Raw genomic sequence first — 22,544 nt, 5'->3', positions numbered from 1 at the left:
ACAACAAAACAAACAAAAAACCCACAACAACTATGGCTATCACATTTTGTTACCTTCAGAATAAGGTTTAAAAGGTTTTGAAAATATACTGGATTTTACTTTTCTTGGAACATATTTATATAAAAGTAAAAAACCCCAGAGCTTACTCCCTAAAATAATGAAGATGGTAGAGAACATCCAAACAAAATCAAGAAATAACAAAATCAGTTCAAAAATAAACTGGAAGCCTATACAAACAAGAAAGAAATATGCCCTGAAAAGAAGCAGCACTGAAGAATACTTCAGGAGATACAACAGGTTGACAAACTACATGTGTGCCATGTAAGACAAGCTGGAAGAAAAGTGTTCAAAAGAAAGTGACAGCACATTTGATGTTTATACAAATGTATGTACAGATTTAAATATACACAATATAAAATATTGTCAAGTAACTTGTGGAAGTACTTATGCTTTCTGAAGTATGGTGGGTTTTGTTCTTAAAAAAACCAAAACAAAACAAAACAACCCTCATTTACCTGTCTGTGTTTCCAATTTTAAAACTTTGAGTAATCCATCCTCTCCACCACAGGCTATGAAGCCTTGATCCTTATTCCAGGAAATACATCTTAATCGAACATTACCAGGAATTGCAATCTATAAAAGAAATATTTTGTTTCCCTACACAGTTGTAAGAATCATGTTTTAAAATACTCTATTAGAAACACCTCAAAGACACCTATGATAGCACACAAGATAAAATTATTTCTTCAGCACATGCAAAAAGGGACAGAAGACAATTAAAGCTACAAGCACTAGTGACACCGTGCAACACAACACTTGCAAAAATGGAAATTAACGCATGCAGTAAGTAATAAGAGGGCATCTTCAAAGGCGTGCACGGAAGGTGCAACAAAACAGGTGAGAGGTATCACGCAGCGCGCAGGGCTTTGCCACGAGCTGGTCTCCAGTTGGAATTATGTCCAAGGTCTCCTGGGGGGTGCAGTTGCTCAGGAGCCAGCTGAAGACCAACGAAACCCCAAGCCCCAAACCCAGGCCGAGAGGGAGCGAGAAGGGCAGAGCAGGGCACGCTCCGGGCAGGGACCAAGCCCACGGCCGCCACCAGCGCTAGCGGAGCCGCAGCAGCCGCAGGCAGCGGGAGGGAGCCCCCAGGGTTCCCCCAGCGCCCCGAGGCCCCGGCCGAAGCGGGCAGGGGGAGCGGGGATCTCCGCCTGCCCTAGGGCTGCCTGCCCCCCCACCACCGCGACTTTCCGCCGTGCCCCGGGAGCACCTTCTTGCAGAGGTAGATGAACATCCCGGCGGAGCGAGGCGGGACGCACACGGCGCCTCACGGCAGCGCGGCGCAGCGGGCCCAGCGCGGCCTCCTCGCTAACCGCGTCACCCTGGCAACCGCCGCCGGAAGCCCGCCCGGGCCGCGCGCTCCGCTGTTTCCGGCAGCGGGAGACGAGAGACGCCATTAACGCGCCGCCACCCGCCCCACGACATCAGGCGCTAGCGCTGCCGCTGCTTTGGGCCGGGGCCGAGCCCTGCCCCCACCCCCTGAGGCGCCGGCTGAGGCGGCGGCAGCGCCGGGGGCACCGTGGCGGCCTGCGCAGGCCGCTGCCAGCCGCCGGCGGGTGGGCCCCTGAGCTGGGAGGTGGGCTGGGGGCTTGCCCGCCCCGCCACAGCCATTGACGGTCGTACTCCAGTTGGGTAGAAGGCACTTGGTAATTCGTTAATAAAGCGCACTCTGCTTTTACATGTAGGAAAACCTTGAAGCTTGCGAATCCCAAAGTGTTTGCACATAGTGTTTTCAGTGGTGTAGCTCACATCAAAACGTCCACAGAGTTATCCCAGCCGCAGGGCTGCCCCAGGCCTTGCTGTTACCTGAGGTAACTGGTGGCTGTGGCTGAGGCCACAGGTGTTGGATACCATTCCCGATCCTGGGAAGGTGCTGCCTGCACCCACTGCCAGGTCTGGTCAGTCAGTTCCTCACGTACACAGATGAATAATGCCTTGGTTCAGGGGGTTAGAGAGGGTGGGCAAGCCCCATGGCTACTCTTACAAAGCTCTTGGACACTGAGCAGTGTAGGAAGCAGGGGAAGGATCAAGCCTGGATTTGTGCCCACATGAGGGGTGCGGAGGGCTTCAGGAGCAGCCTGGCTCTGCAGCACTGACTCCGGGCTAGGTTGGACCCAGCTGCAAAAGAAATATTTTCCATACCCAAGCTGTTTTGTAGCTGATTGACAGAAAAGGGGAACATGGGAGATGTACAGAAGACAGTCGGTCCCGTGTCTTCTGCATCATGCTGTAAAAACTCACCTGCCTGACATGGGAGAAATAGAAGTGCCATGTCTCCCAGGCCATCCTCCTCATTTTCCTACTGGCTAAGCACTCTACAGTGCAATTATCCACAACACAAACACTGAAATATAAGCAATTTGTTCAATATCAAAGGAGGATCATGACAAACCCAAGTTGTGAAACCTGCATCTTGTCAAGTTTAGTGCTGTTCCCCTCTTCTCAGAGAGGCTATCTGGAAACACAGAGAAATAGAATCAGCCACAGGTTATCATCACATCATTTTTTTGAAGTTACTGAACATGCAACAGTGAGGAGCACTGGACATCCAGCTTTTTGACTGATGCCAACTTAGAAGCACATACATGAGATAGACCCATAACACAAAGCTGGTTGAACCCCTGTAAGCATTTTAGAGCTGAATAAGACAGCTAAAAGTAATTTGGCAAATGCCTGTGGCCAGGCACTTGGACTAGTTGATCATTGTAGGTCCCTTCCAACTGAAATATTCCACTCTATTCTATTCTATTCTACTCTATTCAGAATAAAAATAAATCTAAAATACCGTGCAAAAGACGAAATTTTGGGTTTTTTTCATAACCATTCTCTACATTAAAGTTCTACTGCCCCAATAATTAAAACAGCATAATTACTCATTCCATATCAACAAGTACATAAAATGTTCAGTGAATAGGACATACTGGTATGTTCTATTTTAAAGAAATCGCTTATATGACCTTGGAATTTTGCCTGGTGCTCACAAACAGAAAGTGAGACAAGATAATTGCTCAGAGGAATTGAACACTATCATTTGCAACATAAAATGGAGCTATGACTACTAATGCATGAAACAAAGCCTGGCCAGCTAACAGCTTGCAAGACACATCTGGCCTGCAGGACAATTTTCCACTATCATATAAAATCATACTTCTTATCTGACAGCTGGCTTTAATGTAAATGGGACTGTTGTCATCCACTCCCAATTGCCAAGAAGTTGAAAAGTCTTGCATTAGATATACAACTTGTTTATTCTTACCAATTATGGAGGCCAAGGCATACTTCTGGCCCTATAAATCCTGGTATAATACCCGTGTCTAAGCAGAGGATGTGAAAGTAAGCAAAGTGCTGAATATAAAACTCCATGACTTACAGAAAAAATATGCATACATAGCACTTTGAGGAAGCAAGTGTAGCATAGCTAGGTTGGCCCATGCTAACTTTAATTGAACTACAGCAAATTAATATCAGTGCGGTCACATCACAAAATATCAACCATAGACCAATCCAGCAGTCTTGGAGAGTTTATAGTCACATTTTTAGCCCTTGATGAAGCTGTGCCCCATGTTCAACTGTGCTAGCTAGTGTTATATTATAACTTAACATTACTATATAGACATACCTAAAGTCTCACTCGCATGTGCAATGAACATGATAACTGAACTTCTGCCCACCAATTTTCCTTGCAATTATTGGTATCAAATACATGCAGGGCATGAAGCAAGCACAGGTGGTGTTATAATATGTCCTCAGCATACTAGCTACTGATAGAATACTTTGTGTAATTAAATTGCAAAGCTTTACAAATACGTTGGATTTTTCAATTCTAAATAAATAAATAAATAAATAAATCATAGTTTTGACTCCATCTTCAAATTTATCTAAATACAGTTTCTAAAACATTTGGCTGATTATAAATGCCAAGTGTGCAAAATGAGTGGATTCCTTCAATAATTAAATGTTTGAATTGTTAGCTTTTGTGTTTATCCTACAAGTCCAACTGACATAAGTAGTCTCAGTAAAGTCTGTGGTATGACAGCAGGAATGACTGACTAATCACATAAGGAAATCTTGCAAGATAAAAACCTTAAACTGGAGGACATCTTTCATCCTTTGGAGTATTAAACAACATTATTAATACTTGAAATTACTATCAAACCTTTTATTTATATTAACAAGGACTTCTAGGTTTTAAAATCAAACGGTTCTTTTTCCAAGTATGTGACTTGGGGGTAGTATCCTGTTTATTTCTGTGGATTTCCTCCATTTTTGCCTCCTTTATCTCTGAGGTTTTGTTTCCTTGTTTTCATTAAACTTTTTTTCATAACACATATTCCTGAAGTTGTATAGAATAAAACTTCCAACATCAGTGTGCATATCATACTTTATTTTATTGAAACAAGTTAGAAGACCCCAATTTACTTTCTCATTAATGGACAGAAGATATGGTCACATTTTTAGTCTGCCTTGCCATTTCACAGTTTTATATAATGTGATATACTGTGTCTATTCATTTTTTCTGTACTTACTTTTAAATAAGAGAATAAAAATGCAGTTACTGCAGAAAAGCAGTACCTGCTGTACTACTTGTAGTACAAAAGTGAAGCCACAGCAGGTATAGGTAGCCTTATGGTTATAAAGTGACTGTACATGAAAATCCTCAGGGTCACTATATTTTCAAGACTGTGGTCTTCCTGGAGTCTTCCTGGCATTTGCCAATAGTAACAAACCAACTGCTGTTTTGTAAGCTGTGCAACAAAATAAAGCTTGCTGAATGCAGTAAAAAGGATTGATTCTGAAAGATTATTTTAAAACTAAGTAGAATGATAGCTCAGACAACCTGCTGTCTGCCTTGATATGCCTGCAGCTTCTCAGACACTTCATCTAGTGGTCAGTTGTTAAGGGCAATAAGATAGATGGCTATAAGGTTTGTTTTATTCACAATCTTTCCCATTGCTGCATTTTCAACAAACAATCTCTCTTCTAGATGAGGTCAATACATGCTTGAACCAGAGGTTGCAAAACATGTTAGAGATCTGTCAAGGTCTGGCAATTTCCAAAATGGTCTCAACAACTTTAATTTCTTGGAAGTTGGACCAAGTGACACTCAGGGCTCAGGAGCAGCACAGGTCATTGTCTCTTCCTTCTTTTTCCAGGTTGCCTTGAAAGGATGCTAGGGATACAAATTGCCCACCAAAGAACAACTTTGAAAGAAAGCCTCAGTTCTTTGTAACAAAGTATATTCCTAACTTGAAACCACTGCATTTTCTGGCTTAACATTAGCTCTCTGGGGCAGAAAGACTGATCTCTGAAGGACATGCTACTATTGAGACGTCATTACAGGTTTAATTATCTTGGTGTTCAGTTTTAACTACTTAGATTCCCTGGAATTACATATTATAATCCAAGGAAAATCAGTCTTCCCTTCACCTTTCCCAGGCAGATAAACTGAACTCCAAGGACACTACAGGAAGAGGGATTCGCAATTAGAGCTTACAAAAATCACTTTGTATTTATACAAGAACTGTGAAAGTCTTGTGCCCTTGGCAGAAATTTTCATTTGACTTTCAGAAGCTTTGGGAAACTGAAAAAATCATTTATCTGTATAAATGACAAGTTCATGTTTAAAACTCTACTAGTTTTCTCTCCTCCTTTGATTAATCCTAAATACCCCACTCTTCCTTGATTTTGAAGCCCCAGGGGTCAGGATGAAAACCACAGTGCTCCTCTAAATCAAATCCTATTTGAACAAGAGCACCTTTTACAGAAAAAAAAAAGTATGCAGTCTCAAAAATTTCCACTGATGAAAATCTACCACAATCCTTGGTAAATTGTAAGAGTGATCAACCACTGTAACTTCTAAAAATTGTGCCTTATGATGAATCACAGCTTGCCCAACTTTATCTTCCAGTTATTAGTTCCTGCTGTGCCATCTGAGGGCATTTATTCCAGCATTCAGGTTTGCTGGGGTACCACAGAGTTCACCACTTTCTCTTTTTTTTGGGGGGTGGGGGTATTTTTGTTGGTTTTTTGTTTTTTCTCTCCCACATGTTTGTGAAATGTCTAATCTGGGGGCTGACTACATTTCTTTTCACTGCCACAGGCGCCGCACTGCAGCAAATGAAGCCAGCAAATTCCAGCACAGCATAGCTGGCACCCACCAGCCTGCACTTCAGATACTGCGTGGACCCAAATCTTGCCTAGTGGCTTCAGCCTCAGCACCCTACCTTGCAGCTCTCCCATGCTTGTATACCCTGGCAGCTGGATATTCATACGCTAGCACATTTTCATGGAAAAGAAAGTGGTGGTTGAAAATTGCTTGTGACAGCACCTGCCTGTGGAGGGATGCAGAGGAATACCACAGCGAATGGGACTGTTGTTGCACTGCCTCTGAAGTTGTCTTGAAAATTTGGGGACATAAGAGGAGGGCTCAAAACTGAGCATTTGCTATTCAGTAAAAGTCATCTGGAAGAATTATGAATAGAGCAGTGCTTGATGTTCCACACAGCATATATAGTGTAGGACATGTGGCATATGCATTTTATCTGCATCTTGATAATAAAGCCCCTCAGTGAAATGTGAAAACATAGTGGTATTTGCAACAACCAAGATTTTGCTCCATAACATTTCTAAAATCACCACGAAAATGCTTTCTATTTTGAGCAATGTTCCTTCCCTAGCTTATATCAAAACAGCTGCCTCTAAAATAACAGTAAAGAGATGAATGTATAAGATCATGTAAGAAAAAGGATATATTTTGTGGACAGAGCTTCAAGGCGTGAAGTGACTGAGTCTTGCAGGGCAGCTATGGCTTCACACTTACAGGACTCTTCAGTTGTTACGAGACTGCTTGTTATGGCTCCTAAGAAAGAAAACAGCATTTAGAATATTTATGACTATTATCAAACACTTATATCCCAGGAAAATCCTTGATTTTTCAACAGGAGTTGAACTCATGCTGTGAGACTACAGCAAGCACCAGGGCAGCCAGGAAGGAGGGACAGCAGTGAACAGGGACCAGTGTGTAGCCAGAGACAAGTGTCATAGTTCAGAAATGGGACAGGCAAGAGAGAGCTTGACTCTAACCAAGGAGGAGGCAGAACAGGGCGTTCCTCGCCTGCCTACCTGGATCCTCCGCACTCATTAAATTTGACGATTATTGAGCAAAATATAAGAAGAGGTCTGAGTGCAGGGGCCAACCAGCCTCCCCCATCAACTCTAATTGCTGGAAAGAACCTTCCCTTCACCTGTTACCTGTCCCTCTCATCCAGAATATCTCCCATCCCAAAAGGTAGGGCACCCTGGGAAAGAGGAGGAGGGTGTTCAGGTGATGCAGACTGAACCTGCGGTCCAGGTCTTCATCTTGTGAGTAGTACTTTGACCATCAGACTATCCATACAGGAAGGCCACTGGCATCACTGTAAACAGAATCTATTCAATTAGATGTATTTAAGGCCATGACTAACTTGTTGGGCTTCTCTTCAGAAGAATGATAGAATCATAAAATGGTTTGTGTTGGGAGGGACCTTCAAAGATCATCTTGTCCAAAACCCCTGCCATGGGCAGGGACACCTTCCACTAGACCAGGCTGCTCAAAGCCCCATCCACCCTGGCCTTCAACACTTCCACAACTTCTCTGGGCAACCTGTTCCATTGTCTTGCCATCCTCACTGTGAAAAATTTATTCCTCATATCTAAATGTATCTAAATAGAATCTAAATTCTACTTATCTATACAAAATCAGGGTTGCTGTCCTGTCAAAGCTGGATTGTAATGACATTTGGGGTACCCATCACTCCCAATCACAGAACTTCTGAGAATGCATTAGTCCCAAGTTAAGCCTCCAGGAGTTTTGCAAGCCAAGGAGGAAGGCACATAGTGATTTTCGGGACATAAAACCAGCCAGTGTCAGAAGTTCATCTGTTTGCATCGGTTTCTGAGATGTGGGTGGAATTTAGATACCTAAGTCTCAGCCTGGGAAGAAATTAGAAGAATTTAATTTACCACTTGGTAAATAACACAAAAATGAAAGCAGGAACACATGTATTAATTTTAAATATGAAGCAATAGAGGTTCAGCTAAATCATCAATGTGTATCACCCCACAAGTATTCTTCACCTGTAACACTGGCAATATGCATACATAGGGATTATAATTTTTTATTCAAGAGGTGTGAACATGAGTCCATCCCAATGTCACATGAATATGGATGGAGGGAATAACAATATGCAAATAGGCCCAAACGAATTTAAAATGTAGTAGAAAGGTACAGCAATATATTAATGGAGGTGCTGGTTAGTATGACAGAGAAGTCATCAATCTCAAACATCGCCATACTCCACAGTGGTTCCATTGGATCTGTTCCTAGGGCTTGCCCTCAGTCTTCCAGACTCACAGGGGACCAGCCTCAGCTGTTCCTAAAAATTCCTTTTTTTCCATAATCTACCACAAAACCAGGGATGATCACAAAGGGCTCAGAAAGATCATAATTTCATTGTGTTATAATAACATCAGGCATCAGCTGATGGTTCTGAGTTCTCAGCTACATGAAAGGCAATTTAATCTCACCTACTAGAAAGTAAGAGTTATGGCAAGCTGTACCACTTGTTGCAGGCCAAGAACAAACATATCAACAAGTTTTCTAGAGGTATTACTTGTATGTAATACCTGTCTCTTTGTACATGTTTTTTTACATTGCTTGCAAAGGTGTTGACTGCAGATTATTCAATTATTTTTTCCATAGATATATAAACACATAGCTAATGAATGCCAACAAATTATGTGAGCATTGTAACAGAAAAACAATAGAAATATTATACCTGGATACAAATTTTCTTTTTTTTCTGAATTGTTTTGGTTTCTTTTTTTGTTTATCAATCATGCCATTGATATATCCATATTACAGGGAAACTGCAAAAACTATGAACAGATTCAGTTCTAGCAGTGCAGAAATTTGTTTGTCTTACAGCCAATGTTGAAACTGGTGTCTCCTTGATTCCACTGAGCCTGTATTTGTTCAGCTCCCTCCTTTGGAACATTCCACCAGCTTTATGGTCAACGTAGAAAAAAGAGCTGTTCAAAAGTCAGCTGGAGGAAGGCCAGTTCAAAATATCACACCAACACAGTTGGTTTCCAACCAACTGCCAGTTAATTTTTTATGTTTGCATTTAAATTCTCCAATGACAGATACAGATCCTCCTTGGATTATGACTATTTTAACAAAATTACTTTTCCAACCAGCTTTGGCAACTTCCCAAGTGTACCCTGAAGTTTTCTAGTCCTTCTGTGAAATCTAGAGTCTTCCAGTATCTGATATTCAAAATCCTGGACACTCACGTTGCCACTGGGATGCCCAACAATTCATACAAAACATGCTAGAGCTGTGTTTTTGCACTGCATTTATATTTATGTCCAGACCTACAAAAAAATTACTATTTTTGCTGATGGTGTTTGGCTATATCCACCAGTTTCATAACTTTGCTCTTACACAGGGTCCTTAGCCACTTGATGAAATGGCAAATTATTCCTGCTCTGAATCAGAGATAGGATTACGTACCTCTTGAGGTCCCTTCCAACCCAATTTTACTTTGATTCTACATCAAATGGTGCAGAGGTTCTGCCAAGAGTTGATGCCATTATTGCCCATCTGAAGGCGAGTCAGCTGGTGAGCTCACATCTGCCCCACTCAGCTTGGAGGAGCGGACAAGAACATATGGTTTAGCATTGCTGTGGTTCTTCTAGTACCAGTTCTGTTCCCCTCTGGCTCCCCACCATCCTCCAAGTGGTGGTACACAATTAAGTCCCATGCTCTGGAGACATATGCCCCAGAACCCTGTCTTGCTAATCCTCCCAATTACTCCCATTTGATAAAGAAATGCAGATTATAACAGATTTATTTTTTTTTTTAAAACCAGTGAAGCCCTTAAATGTGTCATGATAAGTAAGAGTCAACTGCAGTTTTAAATACAGTAACTGCTATAATTAAACAAGAAGGACCAAAATAGCTCAAAATGTAGTGGAAACAGGAAGGAAAGAATGGAAAAGGATGATATTTACAGGGAGTCTGTGAGCTGATGGAATGTTTCTCAAACAGATTAAAAGGATTTAACATATTAAAGAGAGGCACTTCATTAAATAAATTCAGTAAAAAACACAATAAATTATTACTTGAGCATGTTTTCTCATCTGGATTTAAGGTGAAGCCTTCATAGCAGTCACAGGTGTATGACCCACCATTACTCACACAGACCTGCTCACAGCCAGGGGCTCCTGGTGCAAACACATCAGTTCCTACAGAACGCATTTTGGAGACACAGTTACCCGAAAACAAGGTAACTTTTTTTTAATGCTTCCCAACAGCAATGCTTTTCCATGCTGGGAGCCTCTCTTATGTGAATTTTTCCAGGAACTACTGAGATGTGTAACTGGTCTTGCCTTGGAGCAGCAAGACAAACTAATTGCCTTACTGGCGTCTCCCTCAGTCCGTACTTTGTACAGTCTGTGCTCACTCTGACTGCAGCTGCCTGACCTCACCAGCCGTGAGGTTCCAGACCACCTCCAAACGTATGCTAGGAAAAGTTTCCAGTACACAATAGCTTTACAGTTTGGAGGCCGGGAAAGAAAGAAACACTTCTAAAATTATTACATTTTCACTATAACGCAAAGTCAATGGGAAGCTAAAGAAGCAAACAGCAATATGAAATTCAGCCCGAGGGGAGGACATCACCTCAAACTGTCTCCTGCATGGTAGTATGCAGATTCCACAGTATTGCAAAGTGTGTGACTAGCCCCAGCTCTTCTCTCTTCAATTATTTCTCAGTTTGGGTTTGCTGAATATTGCATGATTTTTTAAAATGCAGTGAAGGCCTTAGTTATAACATAATAAAGAAAGACCAAATGGTAAGCAGTTACTAGCATTGTTGCATATAAAGTGCTTTGTATCTCTGAATGTTGCTCGAAGTGGAAAAGGCAGAGTGGCATAGAACTGTCTTGTAACACTTGCACGCATGTGAAAGTTTCTCAAAGAGATCTAAATAAATTAACCTGCTAATGAGAGCTATTTCAATACATGTACTTAGCTGGGGAGGGTGTGGGGGAACAGGGAACAGCAAGCTGCTCTTACTTGAGCAAGTCTTCTTGTCTGGATTCAGGGTGTAGCCTTGGTAGCAGTCACAAGTATAGAACAGATCATCTCTCACGCAGACCTGCTCGCAGTCATGCCTTCCAGGTGCACACATATCGACAGCTGAGGAAGGCATTTGAGAAGAGAAGAATATTAATCAATACCCAAACTTCAGCCTTTTTAGTTGGTGTTGGTAATTTCCACTTGCAAACATATCTTCATTTGGATTCAAACCAGGATGTTTTTATTGCATGTCAGCATGCTATTAGCTATAGTAGGGTATACACAGTCCGCTGTAGTGTGGCTATCAACATCACAAAAATAATACAATTTTTGGAATACTGGTAACACTTTTTTTGCAGTTGTAACAGATTGCAAAAGGAACTGAACTAGCAGTGGCCCAGTTACAAATGAATTATCCAAAGGAATATCAGAGAATAAATAACTGGATTTTAAGAGACTATTTGGCCTTATTTCAGCTGTAATTGAGTTGGATAAGACACTGTTTTATGGAATGAAAAGACCATAAACAGAAGAGTATAAATGGCTGCTAAAAAAAAAGAGAGATGTGGCACCTGCTGCCGGTTACAAAGTGAGGTGCGAGGTTGATGTTTTCTGCCAAATTTAACACATCACCTCTGAAAGGACAAGCTGAGAAGGAGTTCCTATGTTTGGATATCTTTGCAGGAAGGGAAGGGAAGGGAAGGGAGGGGAGGGGAGGGGAGGGGAGGGGAGGGGAGGGGAGGGGAGGGGAGGGGAGGGGAGGGGAGGGGAGGGGAGGGGAGGACCCCCATTTGGACCTAGATGATTTTTATTAAATCACAAAGACCTGGATGGCTGAGAACTCATTAGCAGCATACTGCAAAATGAGATTCAAAAGGAAAAATAAGCAAGCATATTGGGGAAATAATCTGGAATTTGACTATGCAGGGGGAGAATCAGTGTTATGAAAGGAGGTTTAGAATTGGACGCCCAAAGGAAGATGCCTAGCTGTATTCACATTGCCTCACAGATATTTATGGTCTTTATATAATGCCAGGTAAAAGTCCATTTTAGGAACTATATTTACAAAATCAGCTCCTAAACTAGGCAAGAAGAAATACTGAGGCCCTCTAGCTTCACTTCTTCGAGATGCGAGACCTGTAACTTAGTTGGAGAGATTTGCCTAGGAACTCCTGGAATTGAAAGCCTTGGTTCAGCACTTTGTCACACAAAATGTAGTAAGGAAAGGGATTATGAAGGAAGTGGAAAAAAGGATTTTACATAACTAAGTCATTAATGAGACAATCAAAGAGATGAACAGTGAAGTTCAAATCCCAATCAAGGAAAATTAATATAGAATACATATTAATTTGTAGGTACTATACTTACACATACATGTTTAACTACCAACTAAATCTACACTCCTACCCTCTCAGACATCAGCACTGGGGAATAACACTTCCCTTCACCCTCTAGAGCTCTAAGGCTGGAGTATTTTTTAAGATTCAAACACACCCACCAGAGTGATCATACTTATGATGATACAGAATGTAATCTCTCTCCCAGCACAGTCCTTGCTCTTCTTCATCTTTCCCTTGTGCTGCTTGGCTGAAGAGTTTTCTGACACAGGTAGTACCCACCACATCTTCCCAGCAAATATATTATCCTTCTCTCTCAGGTGGATATGGCAATTCATGCTTCATGGATGTGAAAATACTGTGAAGTCCTCAGGGAAATGCCATATGGTATTTTAATTATACCAATTACAAGCTTCACACAACTGAAGAAAGCCATGGATCTCAAATTATTACAGGACATAGGAAAAAATAAAAGTTGTACTGTGTTTTCAGGAGTAGTACAGAAATTCTTGGACAGCTTATCAGAAAAATAACATAAATTAACCTGATTTTTAAAACCTACTTGCTTGTAGCTGAACACCGTATTTCCTTAATCAGGTCTTACCTGAGCAAGTCTTCTTATCTGGATTCAGAGTGTATCCTTCATAGCAGTTACAGCTGTAGGATCCACCATTACTCAGACAGACTTGTGCACAATCATGCCTTCCAGGTGCACATATGTCCGTGGCTGTGGTGAACCACATTTTGAAAAAGAAACCAATTAATGCCTCCAAGACAGTCAAATGTTTAAAATGCTTCAACATTTATAATTACATTTTAATTAGGATTCAGCCGGTGCCCTACTGTATCATTATATTATGCTGCAGACAACTGAATTCAATTACTAATTATTTAATGGAGGAGGCAGATACTGGGACTGCAAGACATTACTATGCCACATCTCACGTAATTCTGATTTTCGTCAGCAATTCTAACAGTCCTGAATATCCCCAGGAGGACTGAAGCTAAAACACCATACTGAAATGAGCCATAACCCACCACGTGTCAAGGCAGAGTTGTTTCTTGCAATATTAGCAGTACCTATGGTGAATTCAAATTTAAATTCATATTTTCATCCATGAGCTGAAGACAGGCACAAAAAGCCAGACATGATATCTAGAAATGCTATTAAATGGCAAAGAGATATAAAGCCTAGTGAGAAAAAACCCAACAAACAAACAAGCAGGAGCACTGGAATGTTATGTTCTCTCTTCAGAAATGAGTAGAAACTTCAGTGAGAAGAATGTTTATGTGCTCTCAGAGGGAGGAATGCACTTACCAGTTATAAAATAGCTACCCTAAGGTTGGTGCTGCTCAAAACTTCCCATTTAAAGAAATAACTCCAGAGAAGTATTTGGGGGGAAAAGTGTTTATAGTAGGCTCACTTTTCAGGATGCCAGTGCAAGGAATAGGAAAGAAAGAAGCTGCTGCCAGTGTAAGACCGGGGTCGCTATATAGCACAGCCCTGCACAACTTCGGAAGCAGAAGCAGTAAGCTGCAAAACCCCCTGCATTTCAACAGGAGAGATGGAGACCACGTGGAATAATCATCGGGTTTTAAGATCTCTATGGACTAGTGCCACCACTCTCCAGTGGAGATACAGTGCTGGTGGGCATCTCCAAAATAGGTTCATCCTCCCCCAGGGACTAAGTGATGTTTATGAAGTATAGTGAGGACCACAAAATGGTTAGGTAAGTGCCAAACTGCAGTTTTTTAATCAACACATTTAAAGAAAAATGTAATTTTATTGTTATTGGAACCAAGTGGAAAGGCTACAGGTAAATTATATTTTAAGAGTTGATGTCTGTAAGTGATTTTTCAACTAGAAATAATGAGGGTAACTCACAGAAAACATGTCCATGTCTCCATGAGTTTCATATATTAAAGTAGCCTTTAGTTCTTACCTGAGCAAGTCTTCTTATCTGGATTCAGGGTGTAGCCTTCATAGCATTCACAGACATAGGATGTGTTGTTACTCACACAGATCTGATCACACTCATGCCTTCCAGGTGCACACACGTCCACAGCTGCAAGATGCATGTTAGAGAAACAACTCATTATTAATAAAAAGTAGTTTGGGATGGAGTGCATATTTACATTTTTAAATGTATTTCTATTTGGAATCAGCTCAGAAATGGCAATAGTAACTGAAGGCATTAGAATAAGTGGTAGGAGAAAATGTCTATACAGTGTCTAGATCTGAAGACTTTGTTTTGGCATCTGGCCCTAATGAAGGATGGTGATGGAAACAAACTACTTCTCACCAGTACTTGCAGCAGACTTTGATTTATTATTGGAGTTATTATTGAAGAAGATACAGATGTTCACTGTTTCAACAGAAGTACACAAGTAGCTTCTCAGATCCAGTTATGGTATTAAAAAGTGATTTTTTTCTAGCTGAACACATTTACCAAAGGAGTAATACCTGAGCAGGTTCTCTTATCTGGATTCAGAGTGTAGCCTTCATAGCAATCACAAAGGTAGGTTCCGCCGTTACTCACACAGACCTGCTCGCAGTCATGGGTCCCAAGTGCACACACATTCACAGCTAAAAAGGGCATTTACAGCAAAGGTATTTCAGTCATCCCAAAGGAAAGAAAAAGTAATTAATGCTTACAAAAGTACATCTTGCACTGTTTGCTGGATCAGTAGTAGTAAATGTCACTGCTATGTCACTCACAGAAGGTTACAGGCAGCTTTTGCACCATTCTGTAGCCAGAAGAAAGAAGTCATAAATGACACCGGAACAACTACAGTGAAATAATTCACCACCTGAGGTGGCAGAAAGACAAGATGAATTGAAAAGTGTGCAAGGGAAAGATTGTAAGCATTTAGTAACATTACACTGGAGACAAGAACTTGGCAATGAAAATGACCTTCTGGCTTTTTGTATCCAGTCCCTTTCTATCACAGACAACCAGTTGAAATAATCTCAAAATCTGTCAGTCACATTCTCTGGCAGTTTACTAACTTCTGCTCACTGGCATACAATTTATGGATTCCTGCTGCACTGTAAAAAAAACTCCCATATAAACTGAAAAGCAACAGACGCAAAATGAAATTAAATAAAATAAACCAAACCAAACCAAAATAAAATAAAATCAAAGTGCAACAGAAACAGCGTCAAGACCAGGAGGAAGAGAAAAATTACTCAGAGGCACTGGGATAACACACTGCCTTCTCAGGGATGAAAAGAGTTATCTGTGTAACTATGGTCCAGATGTATCAGCCAGCAAAGAAACCCATCACTGCAAGATGAGTATGTGAGCACTGCAGCTGCCTTGATCTATTGGATTTAAAAAGTCAAGACCAAGAGAGGATATGGAGGAAGTTCCTACAGTGGGGTGGCTTTACAGACACATGAACTGCCTAATGGAAGGACAGTACAGAAATAATGTCCAAACCTCAGAGAACTGAGAAGCTGAAAACGTAAACTACAAATTGAGATTCAATTTTCAGGGACCGACTAATGCCTGAGCAAACAGTAAGGCTAGCTCATCAGACTGAGAAAACAGAAAACAGTGATAGGAAAAGCAGCATGATGGATGGCAGCTGACAGAAGTGTGTTGTGGTGACAGGGCAAATAAAATGACTGTTGTAATGCTGGGCTGTCTCTGAAATGCACTATATGTGCTGACAGTGTCTCCCTTCACATATGATCTAACTACATAACTAATTAACTTCCGACCAATTTTTCTCAAGTTTATTTAGCTTTGGATATGCTGCTTCTCTGGTTACCTCAAGATGCCCACTTCTCTCCACAGACTGTAAAGATACTCAATGAAGCTTAGATGATTTTTGGATGACTAAATTTAGATGAAGGAGAAAAGGGAAGGGGAGAGGGAATGAGGAAGAAAAAATGGTAGAGGAAAAAAGTGAGAAGGGGGAAAAGAAGAGGGAAAGGAAGGAAAGAAAGAAGGAGAAAATTAAAGGGAAAAGGAGAAAAATGAGAAGACAAGTCTGATATTACCTAAGATTTTACTTAGATGAGTAGTCACAATATGGATATGAAGTACCGGTAAAATCAAACTCCAAAGCAATAGTGGTGAGGTAAGAAATGAGAAGCAAGAGTGCTTGAATCTTCTCATGTATTTCTGAATGCAAGGCAACATTTCTCATTTTCTAAAACATGGGAGATTTAAATGTCCTCTAATAAGGTTGACAGAAAGGATGTCTTTTCTTTCCATTGGCAAAAACAAATCTCAAACTAAGGGAGTGTCTTTTCATTCTGCTGCACCCTTGGGAATAAGACAGAGAATACACCTCCATGGCTTATGAACAAAATCTGTGGGTGATATTTTCAAGCATAAGTGAGAAGCTCAAGACTCAAATGGTCAGATTTTTGTGGTAGGAAAGTCAGCCCTCCACCAACTTGGACACCAATCCAAGGCTAAGATTTTCCATCTCCAGGATGGTCTCATGTTGAATGATGCCCTCAATGCATCAAGAACTTGATCTTAGCCAACTATTTTGCCCCTGAACATTAGTATTCCTGTTTTCAGTTCACCCTACAAACACAGTTATTTGCCTTGGCCCAAAAAGAATCCTAATTGTTACTGGTGAGTCTAGATTTCTAACCAAAAAGCTGTAAAAGACCCAGTTTACCCACACTGTCTTACAAGACCCTTTTAGACTAATTTAGTTTGTAGGAACCTTTTTAAAAACCATTCCTTGTACCATGTTCTTGTTCCCACAGATTTCATAAATTCATAAACACCACAGATTCAGGCTAATTGCATGCAGGCAACTCGGAGTTACACTGGAAGTGTGTATACGTGAGCTCTTTTTTGGTTTATCCTCCAGCTTAGCAGGGTCGTAATTTCTATGATTCAGCACAATAAACAGTAGGGTTACTCTTATGAACAAGAGATTTTTCTTTGGTGCTATGAAAGGGCTTGCTTTGGTGAGAACATAGGTGGAAAATCCGTGCTGTGTTCACAGCAAACATACCAGTCCAGCTAGGTGGGCACTTGTACCCACCACCAGGTACCAGAGAGAGGATCTGGTCGCATCAGCAACACATCGTGATGTCAAGCCAAACCTCAAGGCATTTCCTGTGTTAATTACTGGGCAAAGTGTCCTGTTTGCAGATAGTCCTACACATTTATTTCATACCTAGAAAAAGAGGTCTATTCACTTTAAACATATTCAACAGTTATTATGGTAATTTTTACTAAGGCCGTGAAGTAACAAAGTAACACGTTGCCAACCAAGTTCCCAAGGCAATGGCTGTTATTTTAATTCTCTTACAATGTTCTTTACACCTGATTTTACCCATTATTTGCTGGAGATTTATTTTACAAGTAATTTCCTTAGAATCTTACTAGAAAAATCTACTTCAAGCTTTTTGATTGTCAAAAAGTTGTCATCTAATTTTTGTGGGTAGGCCTGTGTCATAGCTATCTATAGGCAGCTCTAAATACTCCAGATACATGAAGTTTTTTCCTCTAAATGACAGTAACAACCCATGCTGGCCTAGCATCATTAGTGGAGTTCTAGCCCAAAACGAATATACATCCAGCATTTTTCCAAGACCAGCCCCGAAAGACAAGCTAATTCAACCCATCCCACAGTTCCCTGTCTAAATCAAGTTGCAAGGAAAAAGAAAAGTGTGAGTCTGGCACACTGAAAAAGCCCAGCAGTGCCTGCAGAGTGAAAACCCATCCCGAGATGACCTGCTGTTATGCTTGGGCACTTCATCCTGCACCAAATTTCTCAAGCTAGCGTAGTGGTTCACCTGCCACACTGGTTTTCCTACTCTGAATCTACAAGGAGCCCTTCAGCGCCACACTTCCACCCTCCTTGCCTCCCAGTGAGATGGGAAAAAAATGAGCAGACTGCACATCTCCGGTGTACACTCTCAGTAAGTCAGTAAATATACGCCGCCGACTCCCAGCCAGACTGCCATGCTTTCTCTTGCACTGAATCAGACCAACTGCACAAGGAGGTCCACTGAAATCAGGTCTGTTACCTGCATGGTAAGGTCGCTATTCAAAATGGAAGGTCATTACTTGGCCTCCACTGAATAAAAGGGTTGCTTGTTTGCACAACCGATGGCAAAGGAAATATTGAGATGTGGTACATAACACTTCTGAAAAACTTCTTTCTTAGGGAGTGGAACCACAGTAGGAGCCAAAAGGAGCCAAATTACACTACTGTCTTGAACTGACCACCTTACCACAGAAAGTCTCTCTGAATTTGGATGTCAGCTTTTCAATCACACCATAGGTCTCCACATAGAAGACGTGTTCATCCAGTGGTTCGCTGGCCATTACCCTCAGGGACTGCATGTCTGCCCGGTCTACCCCAACGGCATAGATCTCAATGCCAGCTGTCCGGGCACTTGCTGCCACACCTTGAACCTGGTCTTGCGGCCGTCCGTCTGTCACAACAATGACCACCTTGGGGATATTGAAGGTTGCTGGCCGGGTGCCCATTTCCTCAGTGAAGACTTCATCCATGGCAGTTTGGATGGCAAGGCCGGTCATTGTGCCAGCAGACAAGGGCTTGATGTGAGATATCGCCTCCTTCATAGATGCTTTATCAAAGTAGGTCCGGAGGGGAAACTCTACCTTGACAGTGCTAGCATAATTCATGACTGCCACACGGGTTGTTCTTTCACCAACATCCAGAGTATCAATCATTTCTGACAAAAAGATTTTCACTTTCTCAAATTCTTCAGGTCGGACACTACGGGAACTGTCTATGATGAAGACAAGGTCCAGGGGCCGGTTCTTGCAGGCAGTGTCTGTCAAGAAGGAAGGAAAACATTTCAGTCATCTCCTACACAGGACTGCAGCTCTCCCCCTAAGGGCAATGAGAGCTGTCGTGGCAAACTACTACCAGTTAAATGTTGGCACTCTTGATTCTTTAGAAAGAGACTTAAAATTGTAGGAGTAACACATTAGAAATTCTTAAATACTAATTTTGACAAGTAATAAATAATTGAACTTTTCTAAGCATTAACAGATAGATCCACATGTGAGCTCACAAAAATCTGTAACTATCCTTGAAAAAAAAGGTTGTAGTTTGCATGTAACAGCCAACACAGAAATGTAGCAATGATGTATAAATGTACTTCCTTTTTATTTTTGTAAAGATAAACCCTGAATTACATTTTTATAAGTTACAGAAATAAAATGGTAAAACAACTGGATAGATTACATAGTGAACAGATCCTAACTATTTTTTAGGATAGTAACAATGCTGATTAGGAATTGTTTCTTGTTTGTAATTCGCAATCCAAAGCGCACAACAAGAAGAAATAAAGGCCAACAGGAAAAAGATGCAAATGATGCTGTTATAAAGGCTTCTTACAGTAGGGAAAGCCTACTTTAGTAGAGAAAAGTAGAGTAGAGAGTACTTTAGAGTACTGCACAGTAGAGAAAAAAATGAACTTAATTATGAAGTAATTTTACATGTGAAAATGAGTATTTACACACATATTTCTAGCTTCCAAAATTCCTCACTGACATATGAATCTAGACAGAAACAGAAAAGCCATTGCTCAGATCAAAGAGAAGCATCACTTCTAGGAAGACAAAAAATAATCAATACAGCAACAGCAGGGAAGCTGAATCTTACACTCTCTGTCCTGGTACCTTGACCTGACATTGATGATACCATGTACTTGGTTTACACCATCAAGGCATGGATTTGTGTAGTTGGTTTATGAAAAACAAGACAAGCCAAAAGAAAGCTCTTGTATAGAAGAGACATTCTGGCTCAACAGTGCATTAAATAACAAAATATGAGGTGTTCATTTTGATTATGCTCCCCAAGAGGTGTTTTGGGAACCTGACACACCTCTCCTGGCTATCAAGTTCACTTTTATTATTCCATTCCAATTGAAATAAAAAAAATATCCACAAATCTCTTAAAAGTAGAGGTGAAAACAGCACCTTTTTTTTTGTTTCAATGCGTTACTTTTTTTTTCTCTTGCGCAAGTGAAAAAACCAAATTGCATAGCTAGATCTTACTTCCATCAGGATACACAGTAGCAGAGTTGATTTTGCCTTTGAACAGAGTAACCCACCAGATGAATCTAGGACCCCATTCAGGTACATTACACATAATTCTACAGGTATCCCTTAACTCAGATTTTGCGAAAGGATTTAGAAGAATAGCTTTGTGCCCTTCGGGAAGTTGAGAAAACATGAAGAAATGTTTGCGTGTGCATGCGTAGCTTAAGGTATGAAAGACAAAACACACAAGTGTTTGTCCTCAAAAAAACCCCCAAAAAAACCCAAAAAACCCACACAACCAAATCCAGGATTTGTAAGCAGAACAATTCCCTTTTATAGATTAGGGAGAAAAAAAAACAAAAAACCACCCACCAACAAAACAAAACTTTTCAGCAACCTGATCCTTCTGTGCGTCTGAAAAGATGTTTCCAGAAAGGAACACACGTAGGGAAGTGATGCAAGTTTTAGAGATTAGCAAGGCCGGCTTTGCATAAAAAAAAGTAGCCGGTGCTCCTGCCTGGGAGCGGACGGCCGGCGGAGCGCTGCCGCTGGAGCCGGACGCCCCCGGGGCACAGCCCTCCCGCAGCCGTCAGTGGGACACCCTGCGAGCAGAGCGGCAGGCGGCAGCGGCGCGGCCGGGCAGCGGCGAGCGAAGCGGGCAGGGAGCGAGGCGGCGGGCACGGCCCCTGGAAAGGCCGCCCGGGGGGCGCGCAGCCGGCCGCGGGTGTACGGTACCTGCCGCGGCGAGGCTCCCGGAGCGGCCGCCGGGCTGCAGGCGCGGGCGGTGCGGGGAGGCCCCCGCCGCGGGCAGCAGCAGCGGCGGCAGCAGCAGCAGCGCCCAGCAGCAGCCCCAGGTGCCGAGCGCCCGCCGCATGGTGCCGCCGCATGCCCCGCCGCCCACCCCACCGCCTTTAAAGCCGCCGGCCGCGCTCGGAGGCGGAGGGAGGGGGGTACGGGGGATGCCCGGGGTGGTATCGGCCCCCGCGCCGCCTCCCCGCGGGGGCTGGCGGCCCGCCCTCGCAGCCTGGCAAAGAGGGAAGGGCTGCAAGGGCTGGGGCTGAATTCGAGGAACTTAGGGCACAGTCAGACAGGGTTCCAGCGTGGAGGCAGGGGGAGTTGGAACAGAAACTCACCCTTTCTCCCTCCCCTGGAATGATTTGATCCACATCTGGTACCTTTGCACTTCCAGTCTCAGGGCTTTATCTCCAGTGCAGTATTTGCAAAGAACGGGAGAAAAAGCTGGCACAAGCAGCTGCCTTCCGCGCTGCCAGAGCTCGCAGAGGGTGTTTTGCCTGGTGCCCACCACTGCAAATCCTGCCGGCTCCTATGGGAAGCTGCAGCAGGCTTTAAGGGCAAGCCCGGTGTAGAACACATCCGCTACCATCTCCAGCACAGTGTTCTAGAAGACACCTTTGCCGAAGCTGCAGTTGGTGTGTTGGACTGCAGGCCCATCTTTTTTCCCCCTTCACCTCCGTAAGGGAAACATGAAGCCCAGATTTAGAACAGGAACCACGACACCCCCTCGCAAAACACCAGCAGTGTAGTCTCAGGCAGGTATTGACTCACTCAGAAAGTACCAGGTTAACTGCACAATGAGGCCACCATCACAGTCACAAAGCCTGCCAATAAAATCAGGGAAGAGGGAACACCACCCTCTGTAAAGAGGAAAGCCACAGGACAGGGGTGAAGGGGAGTACAATGGCTTTCATCTAGATTGGGCTGCAGCTCCGAGCTATGACAACACATGCACACACCCCCCACGCAAACCTACAGCAGTGCCTGCTGCTGCCTAACACCACACACCCCTACGATCACCCACCCATATTTCAGGAAGCCTCAACACCCACCCCCGGGGCCAGGGCGCTCTGCCCGTATCCACCACTTCCAAGTTCCTCCAATGCCCACTCACAACGGTCATACAACTAATGAAGGACCAGGTTTTTGGCTTTGTTTTGTAACACAGCCTGAATCTCCCTCAGTGTAGATGGATCCAGGCCAGATCTGTGCTCTGGGGTCAGTATTTTC

The 22,544-nt window shown here is 42.6% G+C and overlaps 2 protein-coding genes across 8 annotated transcripts in view; both read right to left on the bottom strand.

Annotated features, from left to right (window-relative positions):
• The window catches only part of WDR35 (WD repeat domain 35), a 49,202-nt gene extending 47,733 nt beyond the window's left edge, over positions 1-1,469 (bottom strand). For 2 of the 6 annotated variants that reach the window (XM_027790928.2, XM_027790929.2), the window contains exons 1-2: positions 1,268-1,469; positions 516-633 (exon numbers count right to left, since the gene is read on the bottom strand). In XM_027790928.2, coding sequence (XP_027646729.2) covers positions 516-633; positions 1,268-1,291 — 142 coding nt within the window. In that variant the 5' untranslated portion in view covers positions 1,292-1,469. The remainder of the gene's footprint in view (positions 1-515; positions 634-1,267) is intronic. The other 4 variants (XM_027790925.2, XM_005240381.4, XM_027790926.2 and 1 more) reach the window with 3 other exon arrangements.
• A 2,950-nt stretch (positions 1,470-4,419) lies between these two features.
• Positions 4,420-21,449, bottom strand: MATN3 (matrilin 3). Of its 2 annotated transcripts, XM_055811015.1 has the most exons (8): positions 21,255-21,442; positions 18,734-19,303; positions 14,981-15,103; positions 14,460-14,582; positions 13,121-13,243; positions 11,177-11,299; positions 6,809-6,916; positions 4,420-4,941 (listed from the first exon to the last, which is right to left on the bottom strand). In XM_055811015.1, the coding sequence occupies exons 1-8, from the start codon at positions 21,391-21,393 to the stop codon at positions 4,886-4,888; spliced, it is 1,365 nt and encodes a 454-aa protein (XP_055666990.1). In that variant the 5' UTR covers positions 21,394-21,442; the 3' UTR covers positions 4,420-4,885. The 2 variants fall into 2 exon arrangements, with proteins under 2 accessions (XP_055666990.1, XP_055666991.1); XM_055811016.1 differs by lacking the exon at positions 14,981-15,103 and having other exon boundaries at positions 21,255-21,449.
• Between the last annotated feature and the right edge of the window lie 1,095 nt (positions 21,450-22,544).

This window comes from Falco peregrinus, chromosome 7 (genome assembly GCF_023634155.1).
Source record: "Falco peregrinus isolate bFalPer1 chromosome 7, bFalPer1.pri, whole genome shotgun sequence".
NCBI classification, from domain to species: Eukaryota; Metazoa; Chordata; class Aves; order Falconiformes; family Falconidae; genus Falco; species Falco peregrinus.
Note: the sequence above shows the minus strand (reverse complement) of the source record. Positions and strands in the feature narration are given on the sequence as shown.